We start from the raw sequence: 16,360 nt of genomic DNA, 5'->3' as shown, positions 1-16,360 counted from the left end.
AATCTTGACATTTGCAACAACATGGATGGAGCTAGAGTGTATTATGTAAGTCAGTCAGAAGAAGACAAATACCATTTGATTTCACTCATATGTGGAATTTAAGAAGAAAAAAAAAAACCAAACAAGCAAAGGAGAAAAGAGACAATCCAAGAAACAGACTCTTAACTCTAGAGAACACATTGCTGGTCACCAGAGGGGAGGTGGCAGGGGGGGAACAGGTGATGGGGATGAAGGAGGCACCTGTTGTGATGTGCACCAGGTGATTATGAAGTGTTGACTCACTATAGTGTACACCTGAAACTAATGCGGCACTGTGTGTTAACTATGCTGGAATTAGAAAAAATAAGTAAAAGTTAATCATTTGAGAAGAGAAAAAGAACTGCTATCAGAAAGAGAACTGATAGAAAAAGGACTCCACATCCCTCCTCTAGGATGGAGATGGAACCCTCACGAGAGGACAACTCTACAGATAATACCAAAAGGGCCATGACGGAGAAGGAAGAGGGAGGAGGATAAGACAGTGGAGGGAAACCTGTGCACACATCCAATGTGGTCTGTGTTCAAAGTGAAAGCAACTCCATAAGAAACATCCAGAAGTGGTGTCCAGCCCCTATACCCCTGAGTCCCTGCAGCCCTCCTCACAATAGGAACAGCCTCAGTGTCCAATGACAGATGAATGCATAATGAAAATGTAGTATATATGTACACAATGGAATATTATTTGGCCTTGTAAAAGAAGGACATCCTGTCATTTGCAACAAAATGGATAGGACTGGGGGGACACCATGCTAAGTGACACAAGCCAGACACAGAAGAACAAATAACTGCATGATCTCACTTGTATGTGCAATCTGAAGTAGTCAAACTCATAGAAGCAGAGAGCAGAATGGTGGTTAGAGGGGTAGGTGGGGGGCACCTGGGTGGCTCAGTGGTTGAAAGTCTGCCTTCAGCTCAGGTTATGATCCTGGGTCCTGGGATCGAGTCCCACAACCCTGCAGGGAGCCTGCTTCTCCCTCTGCCTATGTCTCTGCCTCTCTCTGTGTCTCTCATGAATAAATAAATAAAATCTTAAAAAAAGAAAGAAGGAAGGAGGAATAGGGGTAAGGAGACATGAGGAGGGGATAGTCAAAAGGTACAAAATTTCAATTATGTGAGATAGATAAGTTCTGGAGATACACTACACAGCATAGTGCCTATAGCTAACAATGCTGTATCGTATAATTCAAATTTTGTAAGACATTAGATTTTATATTGTGTTCTTACTACTACTACTACTAATAATAATAATAATAAAGAAGCAGGAGGAAACTTTGGGAGGTGATGGATATGTTTATGGCCTTAATGGTGGTGATGGTTTCACAGATATACATTTATCCCCAAACTCAGTGAATTAAATATATTAAATGTGTATGTAAAAATGTATATAAATGCGGGATGCCTGGGTGGCTCAGTGGTTGAGCGTCTGCCTTTGGCTGAGAGCGTGAACCCAGAGTCCTGGAATTGAGTCCCACATCGGGCTCCCTGCATGAAACCTGTTTCTTCTCCCTCTGCCTGTGTCTCTGCCTCTGTGTGTATGTTTCTCGTGAGTAAATAAATAAAATCTTTTAAAAATGTATATAAATGCATATGTACTGCGCTTTATGTCAATCATACCTCAATAAAGTGGTTTCCTTTATATTTTTTTAACAGAGAAAAAGAGAGTGAGTGTGGCGGGGGGAGGGGGGGACGACGGGAAGGGAGACAGAGAATTCTGAGCAGGTTCCACACTAAATGGACCCTAAGATCATGACCTGAGCCGAAATCAAAAGTCAGATGCTTACCTGACTGAGCCACCCAGGTGCTCCAATAAAATGGTTTCAAAAAAAAAAAAACTATTTAATAGCCTTTCCTGTACTTATCTAGTTATGGTTTCCAATCCCTGCCCTACTCCCCCCACCCCAACACACACACAGGCCTTGCTAGGCCTAAGGTGTTTGGTGAAACATGTCTTGCTGACAACTCCAGCCAGCAAGTGGCCAGAGCCCATGACCGGGGGAGTATGTCCAGTCCTCACCATACATGGCCACATGCCAGCAGCAGGTGTGATGGAGTTTGGATGGTCTGTGTGAGCTCTGACTCGAGAATGGGCTGGCAGCGTGACCAGGTAGTCAAGAAAGCATATGAGTGCCAAGGACGTGCTCCTGCTCCGAGTCCCTGGAGCTGATGGTGAGCCAGCCCAAAGCACAATATTTCCTGGAAAGCCAAAGTCCTCGAGTGGGGTAGCGTGGAAGTCAGAAGATTCGGGGTGTCCTGGTGAGGATCTTCAAATCTCTGATGGGCTGATTGTTGGGCCAAAAGAGAAATCTGACTTGATCCACAAAGTGAAAGCTGCTGAGTGGAGCTTCGGCTTTTGGCTCCAGGCAAAGACCAGCTTTCTCACAGGTGGACCAGCTCAGGGGCACAAGACGGATGACCTCCATGGCCCCAAAACTCTCCCAGGAAACGGGGTAGAAGAGGCAACTCTAGCACCGAGGGAGGTTCTGTTTCAGCAAGACTACATTGAAGCTGCCTTCTTGCACCAAGACCCTGCCAGGCCCTGAAGGTCCTCAGCTCATTCCCCTTTCCCAAACCAGCAGTGGCCTTCCTGACCTAGGAACCTCACCACCTCCATCTTGGGCCACTGATGGCTCTTCTCAGTCCTGACTACAACCAGGCTTTCTTCTTCCTAAACCAGCATGTTCCTTAGGGAGCCACTGTGTCCACAGGCCCATGCCCAACCACATCAAATGTAAATGCTTCTCTTACCTTTCAAATCCCAGGGACCTCTCCCCACCGCTGTGAGTGCGTAAACCCCTGTTCCAGTAGACCTTTCTTTCTCAGTCTCACCAGACAGCCACTTGGATCTCTATTTTTTTTTTTTTTAAATAACGCATCTCCTAGGGATAGGGAATGGTCCAGGCAAAGGCACAAGTATGTGAAGACAGGAGATGTATTCAGGAAACAGTAAGCAAACGTGTTTCCTCTAAAATTCTATGGCTCCATTCAGTCATCCCTGAAACATCTCCATTCCTTTATCTTTAATAGCAGGGACATAGCCACTGAGACTTCAAGTCCCCACCTCACCCTGTCCCTCTGCACTCTCCAGGAACCCCCTCTGCCACCATACCGTCAATTCTATGAGGTGGAAGCCTTCAGAATTGCCATCATTTGGGGCTCCGAAAGGTCCAACACCAGTGATTTCATATGACTCAGTCGAAGATTTTTGCAAGGCCCTTTGCACTCTCTCCTCTCCTCGGGCTATCCCAGATGCTCTTCGCCGCTCTCACACTGAGCCATCTGCTTCCAGGATCAGGGCCAGGGCTCCTCACCAGCATCCCCAGCCTATCCTGGCTCTGGCCCAGTTCATCCGGCTCACGGTTACGAGAGAGTGATATGAAAAGCGTAGCCCCTGAAGGCCTGAGAGACGCACGCCGAAACCCTCAGCCAGGCCTTCTGGGCCCTCTATAGTCTCCATCTGACCTGCTTTTGCAATCCTTTGTACTGTTTCGTTCAGCTGGAGCCCTCCCTGGAAGGAGCCTGTGCCTGGAGCTTGCCCAGGCCAGTGGTTCCCAAACCTGGCTTCGCATCAGAGTCCTGGGAGCTGTTACATCATCAATCTGTCAGTTGATCGATCCAGCTTCATGGTCATTCATATACGGGCTTACGATGTTCTTGTACTTCAAACATTTTTTAAATTCATAGATTATTCCTTTGAGCAGTTTTACTTAGGTTTACACCCAAGTTTAGCAAGAAAGTTATAAGGAGTTAGGGATGCCTGGCTAGCTCAGTCAGTAGAGCACACAGTTCTTGATCCCGGGGTTGTGAGTTCGAGCACCGCACTGGATGTGGGGATGACTTAAAATGTAAAGTCTTTAAAGAAGAAAAAGTCCAGAGAGTTCTCCTATACCCCTCCCTCCCTCCCTCACACACACACACACACACACACACACACACAGCCTCCCGACCAACCACCGTTATCCCACATCAGTGGGGTGCATTTCTTACAGTCAATGAACCAACTCTGACTCATTATCAGCTGAAAAAAATGCTTTTGAATGGGTAATATTTATTATTTAAAAAGATGTAAACACTACAAAAGGATATGCAACAAAAGCAAGCCTCTCCCCAGCCCCTGACCCCCAATCTTACTCCCCAGAGGCATATTCTATATATACACAATCACACCTGCATGTATGTCTCCATATACAATTTTAATACCAATGTAGCATCCCGTCTATGTAATAATGCACCTTAACTTTTTCTTTTTAAAGATTCTGTTTATTTATTCATGAGAGACACACAGAGAGGGACAGAGACATAGGCAGAGGGAGCCCAATGTGGAACTCGATCCCAGGACCTGGGGATCATGACCTGAGCTGAAAGCAAACGCTCAATCATTGAGCCACCCAGGCGTCCCAACTTTTTCTCTAATAATGCATATTGGAAATTACCTAATATAAGTACAAATTAAAAGGTTTCCTTCTCTTCCACAGCACCTTGCAAAGTGTTGTCTAAGGTATATATTTACATCTTTAACTAACCACCCCTACTGATGGCTGTAGGGACTTGGTTAAACTGCAGATTCCCAGGCTCCTCCCAAAGGTATTGATTTTCTAACGGGTGGATCCGGGAATTTTTTTTTTTTTAGGACTTTTCCGGGTTTCCCTCACATAGACATCTCAAGGGACAAAGCCGCTTACAAAGCAGGGAGTGCGGACCAACTAACCCACCCGGGAGGTCCCCGCTATAGGTGTGGTGGTGATAAGTAACCCCAAATATCAGAGTCCTGCTTATAGAGAGCTTCTCAGCGCTCATTTTCTTATAGGGTCATACACTACTGTTGAGGTGCTTTCCGGACTCTGGAAGGAATGGTAAGGCAATACTATCATGGTTTTAATGAGAAATGGGTTTTATGGACTCTAAATTCATGGTGGTGGGGTGAGATATTTTCAGTTAACAATATATTAAATGTACTCCTAAAACATTGGAGTCACTTCTGAAAATTCTGTGAAAGCAAAAGCTCTCCAGATATCTGTGCAGGGCGTGGTTAGAAAGATCTCAGTTTCCAGAAATCCCTAGTCTCCACTTCACCAATGATTCCCTGTTGGGCAAGGTATTTAAGCTCTGTTTCTTGGGCTGTAAAATGAGGACCATAATGATATCGATATTATCCACCTCCTCAGGGGATCGTCATGAGGTCAGTTAAATAAAAACATTTTGAAAAGTGTAATGTCTCCTGTGCAAAATAAAATAATGGCATTGCATCACTTTTCAAGGTACATTGTCCATCAAAATGTTCTGATGTAGAAGATTCGACTCAGGTAAAATTGACCAACACCACTCATGCCTCCTACTTTGAATTTTTCAAATTATTTTTGACCTACGAAAATAATGCAATGACATGGTAGAAAAAACCCTAAGGGTCATGAGGATATAAAATGAAAAAAAGTCCATATATCAGACGTATGGATTAATAGGTAGTGATAGATAGATGCCCTTTCCATAGGTCACACATTATCCTAAATGCTCCTCAGTGCAACACTTTGTTAATAGTAATAACATTACTATTATCATCCCTATTGCATAAATGATAAACCCGAGGTGCAGAGAAGTTTAGTAATTTTCCCAAATTATACAGAGTGGCAGAGCCAAGTGTCCTGTCATCACCCCCAAATATCCATCTTACTCCCCAAAAATGACCACTGTTCAACAATTAATTGCATATCTGTATAGTCTTCTATTTCTGCATAACAAATTACACTGAAACTTGGACACTTGACACAAAATGCATTTATTGTCTCACAGTTTCTGTGGTTCACGAATCAGGGTTTGGCTTAGCTAGGAATCTCTGACAAGGTCTCCGCAAGGTTGTGGTTGACATGTTGGCCAGGGCTGTGGTCTCATCTCAAGATTCAACCTAGGGACTCTGCTTCCAAGCTCATTCTCATGGTTGTCGGCTGATCCCAATTCCTGACAGACTCCTGGGCTGAGAACTTCAGTTCTTCATGGCCAGAGACTCCCCCTTACCCCAATTTCTCACCCCATAGACCCCTCGCAGGGCTGCCTCGGGACATGGCTTCATCTGGAATGAACAGTTTGAGAGGCTGGAGCCAGCACAGAAGCCACAGTTTTCTTTATAACCTAACTTTAGGGGTCATGTGCCACATTCTGTTCATTAAAAGCAAGTCACAGGGACACCTGGGTAGCTCAGTGGTTGAGCATCTGTTGTCAGCTCAGAGTGTGATCCTGGGGTACTGGGATCGAGTCCCACATTGGACTCGCTGCATGGAGTCTGCTTCTCCCTCTGCCTCTCTCTGTGTCTCTCATGAATAAATAAATAAAATCTTTTTTAAAAAGAAGAAGAAGAAGCAAGTCACAAAGTCCAACCCTCACTCGAGGAGAGGGATTACCCAGGGGGTGATTATCGGGAGGTGGGGATCACAGAGGGCTAGCTTGAAGGGTGCCTATCACGATAGCCTCAGAACCTTTTCTATGCACGCAAAACTTTGCTTTCACAAAAAGCCTGTCTTTTGGGTTTCTCCTCTACAGACATCAAGGTGATGATTCTGTTTATTATAATATCTAGAATTCCACTCTGTGTAGGTTATAGAGCTTAATAAACAAATCTCCTAGTGATGGGCATGTAGGTTATTTCAAGTAAAATAGCCTTTTCTCACTAATCTTCCAGATACTTACTGAGTACCCTTGTGGGCTCTGTGTCAGGTGTTGGGGGCTCAGAAATGGAAGGATGAAACCCCTGCCCTTGAGGCATACTCAGCCTAGTGGAACAGAAAGACCAATAAACAAACAACTGTGAAAAAAACAAACAAACAAACAAACAAACAACTGTGAGAAACACCAGCCGGTGCTGCCATAGAAGGAGGCACAAGGAGTCCTTAAGCCCAAAAGAGGGGCTCAGCACGACTGACACTTCCAGAATGATGTGAGCCATCACTCTTCCCCTCAGATGAGGAAACTGAGTCACAGACCCATCATGTCTTCCACCCACACCTCCCATGAAGACATGTGCTCCAGATGAATGCCCAAGGTAATGAAGCCAATGGGAGAAAACAGAAAAAGAGCTTCGCATCCTAGAGGCTAAACAATGGATTGATTACATTTTACTTTTCAGTCAGGGGTTTGGCACCTTTTTTGTCACTAAGTTAGTTCAGTTGACATTTTTAAGGAGTTTTTTTTTTTTTTTTAAGTATTCTGTACTCATTTTATCCTCACCAAATTGTGTGTGTGTGTGTGTGTGTGTGTGTGTGCACCTGGGAAGAATATGTTATAGAATGAGCTTAATGTTCACTGTTCAGCTGGTCACAAAACAGCCAAGAGATCACAAGGCTTTGGCACAGAAAGGCCCATGTGCTTCTACGGCACTATTCGTGTTCTCACTTCCCATCAGCAGCACGGGCACATGGCCAGGAGTCCTGAGAGCTGTGAGGCCCTTGCTCCACTTTCCAAATCAACTACACTTATCAATAAGAAAGAACCATCATCCCCTTGCTTGACCGTTGTGTGATGAATGAGTGCTCACTCTTTCTGAAAATATCTCCTATAAAAGCCATTTTTTCTGAAGCGGTAAAGATAGGAGCTTTGGATTCACGTGGAATCCTAGTCCAGTGCTTATGACTATGTGGTCTTAGGTAGGTCATTTAACTTCTCAACAACTCAGTCTTTTTATCTTTGAAATGGGTTTACTCATAGTCACCCTGTTGGGCTGGGTGGGCACAGCGATGGCCCAATAAACTGTCACCAGCACATAAGGGATGCTTAACTCCTCCTCCCCACTTTCCTTTTCCTGGAAAGTAGAGGGAGCAGGAGCCATATGGGGGGGATAACCTTTACCACTTGAAGCATCATCAGTGGGGGCACAGTCAGGTTTCCATTGGATCAGGGGAGAGAGGAAGGCAAATGGTGGGCAGTACTCCGCATTAGAAGGACCCGTGTTCCCTAGCTACTCGGGAATGACCTTCTCAAGGTCAGAGTCATCGACACTGATACAAATTCCACCTCTTCCCAAGTTACCTTGTTCTCCATTGAGCTTTAAGGGCGGCTACTACCAGCGCCACACTGGCCTGCAGGCTCAAGACCCCCGTGAGAGGGGGCAAATTTGTCCACACTTCTTGGAAAGATAAGGCTTAAGAGATAAAAGCACTGGCCTGCCTCATATCTGAAGGCCACTGAAGATAACGAGGCTTTTCTCAAGAGCCAATTGTGGTAGGATAAGGCAGACGCAGGAAACAGGGAAAAGGGAAAGGCTGCTGGCACCGAATCCATTCCCAGAATTCTCCAGAACCTGGTTTCGCCCTGACGAAGCAGAAGGAGCACAAGCCTGAGAAAAGCCAGGTTTGCATTCATTCGGACCGCATTGTGAGTATTTGCATTTTCCCACAAATAGGCACAGTAAGCTGTCAGTGGTGCCTCCTGCACGGCCGTGGGAAGGATCACGGCAGAGAACGGGACAGAAAGTGCTGTGAACATTCCATGCAAGCGGTATTGCTCATCGATCGGGTGCAAACTAGCCCTGTTTGGTGCATAAAGGAGTTCTTGAATTCTGCTCCCCAGAGCTCAGGCGTCAGCTGTGCTCCCCCAGCCGCCCCCCTCCCCATATTCCTGATGTCACTGGAGCTACCCTGGCTAGTAGATAATCCCACCAGAAGATGGCTGAGGGTCAATCTTTATGCATTTAAACATCAGAAGAATATCACCAATTTCTTGTTTTGTTTTTTTTGGGGGGGTTGTATATTTTTTATTGGAGTTCAATGTGCCAACATATAGCATATCACCCAGTGTTCATCCCGTCAAGTGCCCCCCTCAGTGCCTGTCACCCAGTCACCCCATCCCCCCCGGACCACCTCCCCTTCCACCACCCCTTGTTCGGTTCCCAGAGCTAGGAGTCTCTCATGGTTTGTCACCCTCTCTCATTTTTCCCACTCATTTTCCCTCCTTTCCCCTATAATCCCTTTCACTATCTCTTATATTCCCCGTATGAATGAGACCATATAATGTTTGTCCTTCTCCGACTGACTTACTTCACTCAGCATAGAATATCACCAATTTCAAGGCAGTGAATAAACAGCAGGGAAGATACATTTGCTTTGTCTACATCAGGGTTTCTCATACCCTGGGCCACATTAATTCCATCCTGTGCCTTGTAAGACATCTAACAGCATCCCTGGACACTACTCCCTAGATGCCAAGAGGAGTAACCCCAGGTGTCATACCCAAAAATGTCCCCAGAGACTGCCTAAATTTGGGGAGAGTGCAAAATCACCCCCGTGATTTCGTACGATTAGTGTACACAAATGGGAGCGGGGAGAGATGTCTGTTTGCTGGCCTTTTGTTGCTGAAAGATTTCAGAGGGGTATAAAAGCAGAAAGGGAAGGCGCTGCCAGTCTCAGGGCATGAACGGGGCATCTCTCACCTCTCCGGCGGGAGGACTGTCACCTCCACACCCAGTGACCACCTCCACGTGGGGCTGTCATTCAGGGTATCTGGGGAATGGGACAGAGGGCTTGCCTTGGATCAAAAGCTAATGCCATCTGATACCATGAGCATTTTCCACAACCTGTGCTGGTGACAAGGGCCTGCCCTGCAGGGGAAACCAATGGTCTAAAAGAGAGAAAGCTCTTTCTCTTAAGAAACCAACATTTATTAATAATACATCCCCAAACTTCATGTCAACAAAGGGAGCTTCTCACCGCAAAGAAATATAGGCCATCCAAGGGGATGTTAGTGGCCTCAAGACCTTTTTTTTCCAAAGCAGTATATGGACCACAAGATACCTCTACATGTAAGAGCCCATAAGAAGCTCAGGCAAGGCTTTTGGGTTTTGTTTGCCTTCTGTGTAATCATTCTGCCAAAGCAGAAAAGCAAAATTACACTGGTAAAGAAGTAAGTGTAAAAAGAATCTTGGTTCTGTTCTAGGCATTTCCGAACAGCTAGCAGGAAAGGTGGAATTGGACTAGAATATTGCTGTTTGCCAGGCCTCGGCCAACCTCCAGTCCTTGAGGGAGAAGAGAGGAGGTAAACGCCGACTGGGAACGTTCCAGAGTTGGAGACGATGCCAGAAATTTCCCAAGCTGGGCCACTCCTTTTTCCCTTCCCACTCCGGATTCCAGCCTCTTGCCTTCACACGGCAGCATTTAAACCAAACCAATCAGGAGCTATGATGTGACTCAATTTCTGGACAAATAAACATTAATACAAAGGGAAAAGAGGAACCACCACCAATATATACTGTAGCCCACTGTTTGGACTCACCTGCTAAATGTTACCCATCAGCACAGATTAAAACAAAAGCCTGCCACAATCTGGGCAGACACCATTCCCCAGGGGCAGCTCAGCTGGAAAGTTTGCTGGAAATTCAGTGGCATGGTCTGATCAAATTTTAAATACTCTCTAGAAGACAAGAGTTCAGGTCAAGTGAAAGCACAGGGCTCCATCGCTTGACAAAACCCCACAGCCAGGGAGCAGGTGTAGCCTGCCAAAAGCAAACAAAAACTTCTCTCAAACAACAACAAATAGTTAACACCCTCAGCCTGTCAACACCAATTAGCCTGCCTTCCCAGCAGAAGCCTCTTAAGACAGACGGGTCCTGAAATCCAGCTAGGTCCTCTGAGAGCGGAAACTGTCACTGGGTGGCTTCTCCCAGGGAAGTGACCCTCAGTGGAAACCTACACCAGCAGGCACAGCCCTTAGGCCCCCTCTACCCGCCCCCCCCCCCAGGGGCCCCGCTGGGTGGGATTCTAACTTTGCTGGACTCCAGGCACTTTTGCTTTGGCAGGCTTCTTCCTGCATAATAATACCTACGTTAAAATTTACTTTTGATAGAACTTTAAATACTTTCATATTTTATTTTCTTAGCATTTCAGGCAAATTTTAATTAATAGGTTCTTGCGGACCTGAAAATTAAAACATTCCCTTTGAATAATTTCATTTCCTGTGGGGGTTTCTTTCTTCTAATTTGAAAAGAAATTAAACGTTTTCCTGGGGCCCCCTGAAGGTGTCAGGGGCCCTAGGCTCCATGCCCACCACTTCTCAGGGAAAAGCAAGCCCTGATTAGAAGGAACTTGCAGTTCTTACAAAATACTGTTACCCGTGGTCTGTACATCCAGCTCAGCACAGCTCTGGCCTATTCCGAAAGCCCATTCTATTGATAAAATACTGACATAACATGCCTGGAATGTACACATTTTCACTTGTCACTTAAGAGTGATTTACACAGGTGTACTCCAAGGCGCTTAAAACAAAACAAAACAAAAAACCAACTCACCACACAAGATAGATTTTCTTCAATATTTTATTTATATAGAAATACTTAAAAAATGAAGTAGCACCATTACTTAAGTTTTTACCTTTATTATGTAGAACTTTAAATGTCAGAAAAATAAAACTCTTGATACAATTTCAAATCTTGTCTCAGCAAATATAATATTAGTATTTGACCATGAGGTTAAAGGCCCTTTATCATAAAATAAAATATACTTTGTTTTTTAAACTTTGCTCAGTAAAGTACATTTAAGCTCAAGTAACGTCACCTACATATACATAAACAAGTGGTAAACAAATGTATTAAAATAGAAATACTAAAACTATAGTGGCCCAACAGAATTTTTGTAGCTTGCACTGAATTCTATTTATACAAATGTTAGAAAGCATCAACAGTTCCTTTTGACATGTTTATACATTTCCGTTTTTTTTGTAATAATATAGAATAAAATATGCTTTATATCACTGAATAGAAAATATGCTGGGTGAAGCATTTCTAGAAGATTTGTCTGAACCTATAAAATCTCCATCCCAACAGAATACTGTTCAAAACATTACACATTTTATGGTTTTGTAATTCCGTCACGATTGTGTGGTTATTAAAATAATACAGTGTTCTTTGCCATAAGGCCATACTAAAATAAAAAGATTTAACCCAGCTACAAAAAAGTTCACTGAACTTAAATTAAAATACTTGTAAACATCTTTGCAATATGAAATATAATTTTTCAAGTCAAAAAAGAATAAAATACTTCAATCTGTATTAATGCAATTTCTCTTTTAAAACTTTTAAACGTTTTTTAATATATAAGAGATATGTTACAGTTTGTTTAACTTTTATAAAGCTGCAGTATCCTGGTTTCACAGGTACTCCTGGCCCTTCCAAACATTCAGAAAGGATCCACTGTGTTCTATAATAAGCATCGTAGGAACCCAGCCACAGAGGGGAACACACTAAAACAGTCCACACATCCCATAAGCACTATTATTATCATCTTCATCATAATCATTATTGTTCATTTTTTTTCCTACTTAAAGAAAATGGAAAACTTTGTGGGGTTTTTCTTCTTTTGGAAGCCTCCTATGAAGTACAGTGTAAAAACTATCATTACTAGAATGTCGCCGTTCCTATTATTTATAGAGCATGCATTTCAGGTGGTTCGGGGGTTTCCCAGGCTATAGGACTCTGGATGCAGATATCCTGGCAAGTTCCTTTGTTTAAAAATTACTTTAAAAAAACAAAAACAAAAAACAAAAAACAAAAAACAAAAAACGAGCGGATACTACAGCTTTCCAAGCTCCTCTCGGATCTCAGAGTGTGAGCAGGGCGGGGGTGGGGCGGTGAGCGGGGTGGGGGAGGGAGGAGAAAGTGGGGCACCAAGGCGGCGGGCAGGGGGGCTGGGGGGCTGGGGGAGGACGCCGAGGCCGCGGGGGAGGGGCCCCCTGCCCCCGCCGGGTGCGCGCACGCGCGCTGCCTTCAGGAAAAGATGCGGATGGCCTGAGTGACCGCGGTGTGGCAGACGGGGCACTCGGGCTCGCTCTTCTCGCAGATGCGGTTGGCGCACTCCATGCAGAAGAGGTTGTGGCCGCAGGGCACCAGCGCGGCGATCACCTCGCTCTCGAAGCACACGGAGCAGTCGCGGCTGCCCTTCCGCCGCAACCCCGACGACGAGGAGGAGGAGCTGGAGGAGGAGCTGGACGACGACGAGGAGCCCGAGGTGTCCGACGGCTGCAGCCCGGGCAGCTGCGCCCCCAGCCCGTTGGCATAGGCGGCGTAGGTCAGGCCCCCGCCGCCCGGGTCGCTGCGCACGCGGCGGGCCAGGTGGTGCTCGCCCGCCCCCGGGGCCATGTGCAGGGGCGGGGACAGGCGCGGGCAGCTGGCGCCCGGGTGCAGCCGCCGGTGCACCAGCAGCCCCAGGTTGGCATTGGAGGGCGCGCCGGCGCCGCCCCCGGGGAAGACCACGGAGGAGGACGACGCGGACGAAGACGCGGACGAAGAGCAGGACGAGGACGCGGGCGCCGCGGGGCCGCCGCCAGGGGAGCGCTCGAACTGCGCCCAGAGCAGGGGCGCCCCGGGCGGGGGAGCGGGAGCCGGGTCGAAGGTGGGCTGCAGCTCCGGGCAGCCGTCGGGGGAAGGCACGGGGGCCTCCCCCGCCGCGTACGTGTATCCGTTGCCGTTGTTGTTGTTGTTGCCGTTGTGCGCGAAGCTGAGCGCGGGGCTGGGGGGGCTGTAGTCCGCCAGGCGCGGGGTGGCGGCTGCGCTGCCGCCGGTCCCCCCGCCGAAGTAAGAGTCTGTGGAGGCGCTGCCGAGCGAGCTGGAGCTGTCGTTGCGGTAGCTGGAGAAAGGCTTGCGGCCGGGGGTGGGCGTGATGCTGGGGGTGGGCTTGCTCCAGAGGCTGCCGGGGCCGGACCCGCCGGACCCGTGGTGCAGATCGAAGCCCACGTCCGTGCCGTTGGCGTGAAAGTCGTTTTCGTCTGTGAGCTCAATGATGCCGCCGGTGCGCAGGGCGATATGCGCCTCTATTTCCTCGCGAGCCCGGTCCACGTTCTCGGGCATGCCGGTCACCTCGAACACCGGCTCCTTGTCGCGGCTGGGCGTCACGATGTACGTGTGCGTCTGTTGTTGGATGCGCTTGATGGTCGCGCCCTTGGGCCCCACCACGAGCCCCACCACGCGGTAGGGCACCCGCACCTGGATGGTGGTCTGTCCCGGCAGGTTGGGCGGCCCGGGCACTGCGCCGTTGAGCGCCGTGTTCTTATTCCGCGAGGCGCGGATCATGGAGAAGTGCTCCGCCGCAGAGATGATCTCTCTCCGAGCCATGGCCACATCCTCCTTCCTGCCCGTCACAACAAAGACAGGCTCCTCCCCGCGAACCGGGGTCTTGATGTAAGTATTGGTCTTCGCCCGCAGCGCTTTGATTTTACAACCTGGGAGCCAGGGCGGGGGTGGGGGGTGGGGGGTGGGAGGGGGGTGGAGTGGGAGAGAGAGAGAGAGACAGACACGCCCATTATCCCGGGGTAACCGCGGGGACCCGGGACCGCCCGCGGCCAGGGCTGCGCGACGGCAGGACACGCTTTGGGCGGAAAGGGGGCGGCTCCCTCCCTGACCCCGGGCCACGCCACGGGCCGGGAAGCGGGTTCCCCCCGCGAGGCGCTCGAGGAACAGCCCATTGGCTGCCCGGCCCTCCCCCAGTGACTGCAGTCGTCCCGAGCAAACCCGAGAATCCCAGAAAAAGTCAGCTGGGGAGATGCTGCTAGGATCCAGCGGGGCGCGCGGTCCCGCCCTGGAGACGCGGCGGAGGGGTTCGGGGACGACGGCCGAAGCCGCGATGCCCCAGAACTGGGGGACTGATGGGAGGGGGGGGCAGTCCCGGGACCCATTGTTCCTCCTCTGGGCTCCATTCCGCTCTGCAGAAATCCAGAATCCTCCTCCCATCCGATGCTCCCTCCTCCTCCTCCCCCTCCCAAAGGACCGATCAAAGGCCCCCTCCCCCAAGCATCTTGTATTTAAATTCTATTTCCCGGGGTGGGCTAGGTGGGGGGCGCTAGGGGAGAAGGCAGTGATTTTAGCAGGATGGAGCGCATCCCGCCGAGGCAGCGGCGCGGCTCCGGGAGACAGCCTGCCTGCACTTTCTTTGTCTGGGGCGCCGGCCCCTCGCGCGGCTCTTCCTCTCTCCTCGAGCTCGCGGGCGCCGCGGATCCCGAGCCCTCCCGCGCCCTTCCCGCGGGGCGGCGGCCCGAGACCCTCTGCCCCTCCCGCTCCCCGTCTCCGCCGGACCCACCTTGGCGCCCCACGATCTCGGCGACGTGCTCGGAACTGGGCACCGGTACGCACTCGGTCATGTTCACGCTCTTCTTGCGCGGCTCGCTGTCGTACAGAGAGGCGCCCTCGTCACTGTCCAGCCCCAGCAGGGAGAGCTGGTCGAGCGCGAGCTGCAGGGCTCTTTGGTCATCCAGGGTCTCGCCGCCGCCGCCGCCGCCGCCGCTGCCGCCGCCGCCGCCGCCTCCCCCTCCGCCGCCTCCCCCTCCGCCGCCGCTGCCGTGGCGCTCCAGGTCTGCAAACAGGGAGCTGGGCATCGCTCGGCCGTGCGCGCCGCGCCCCCGCCGGCCCTCGGCTCGGCGGCCAGAAGCTGCGGCCACAAAGGCAGCCGGGAAGCGAGCGGTCAGGGGCGGGGAGGCCGGCCGGCTGCCGCGGGCTCCGTGGCTCCTTTCTCGGCGCCGGGAGGACTGGGTCGCTCGGAGCGGTCCGCGCCGGGCAGTGGCCGCGGGAGCCCCCGCCTGGGTCCCCACCCCAGGTCTGCCGGCGGGTGGGGCGGGGGCAAAGCTCGAGCGGCAGCCGCGCGTGCCCCCCGAGTGCCCGGCTGGCTGGCCACAATGCCGAGCGAGGAGCGAGCAGGCGAGCGACAGCAGCGTTTCTTTAAGGAGCCCCTCCCCGGCTCCTCTCCTCCCTCCCGCCCGCCCGCCCGCCCGCCCTCACTCAGCGCTTTTTCCTCCTCTCCTCCCCGCCTCTTGACTGAGCCTCTGCAGCCAGACGGCTCCGGAGGGGGACGAGGGAGGCGCAACGTCACCGGCGGGAGCTGACACTACAATGCTACTGACACTATCGCTGGGGGAGGCGATTGGCGCGCGCCGGGCCGGGGGCGGGCGGAGGCCGCGGTCGGGGCGAGCCGGGAGCGAGCGCCCCCCGCCCCGCCCCGCCCCCGCGCCCGCGCCCGCCGCAGCCCGCCCCGCTCTCCGCCCGGCCGCGCCCCTCCCCCGCCGCCGCGAACGCCTCTCTTTGTTGTCGAATGCGGGACCGGCAGGCTCGGGACCCTCGCGCGCACCTACCGGCCGAGGACGGCCTGTCCCCAGCTCTGCCCCCCCGCCTGACGGGGACCAGGGGACGCGCCCAACTCTGCGGCCGGCGGCCGGCCCGAAGCGAACGGTCCTGAGAAAGTCCCGTTAGCGTCTCCAAATAGACCGCCCCGGGAGCCCTCGGTGCCGCTGGGAGGAGGGGCTACTGTCTGCCCCGCAGGGCGGTCCGAGCGGCCGGACGCGGGGAGTGGGACTCGAGGTCCCGTTGCGC

General features: G+C 50.6%; 1 protein-coding gene across 1 annotated transcript; it reads right to left on the bottom strand.

Moving 5' to 3' along the window:
* Positions 1–11,308: 11,308 nt before the first annotated feature.
* On the bottom strand, positions 11,309–15,746 carry MEX3B (mex-3 RNA binding family member B). The gene is made up of 2 exons (XM_077874091.1): positions 15,078–15,746; positions 11,309–14,223 (listed from the first exon to the last, which is right to left on the bottom strand). The coding sequence occupies exons 1-2, from the start codon at positions 15,370–15,372 to the stop codon at positions 12,773–12,775; spliced, it is 1,746 nt and encodes a 581-aa protein (XP_077730217.1). The 5' UTR covers positions 15,373–15,746; the 3' UTR covers positions 11,309–12,772.
* Positions 15,747–16,360: the final 614 nt, after the last annotated feature.

This window comes from Canis aureus, chromosome 2, assembly GCF_053574225.1.
Source record: "Canis aureus isolate CA01 chromosome 2, VMU_Caureus_v.1.0, whole genome shotgun sequence".
Taxonomy (NCBI): domain Eukaryota; kingdom Metazoa; phylum Chordata; class Mammalia; order Carnivora; family Canidae; genus Canis; species Canis aureus.
This window is presented reverse-complemented; position numbering and strand designations above follow the sequence as displayed.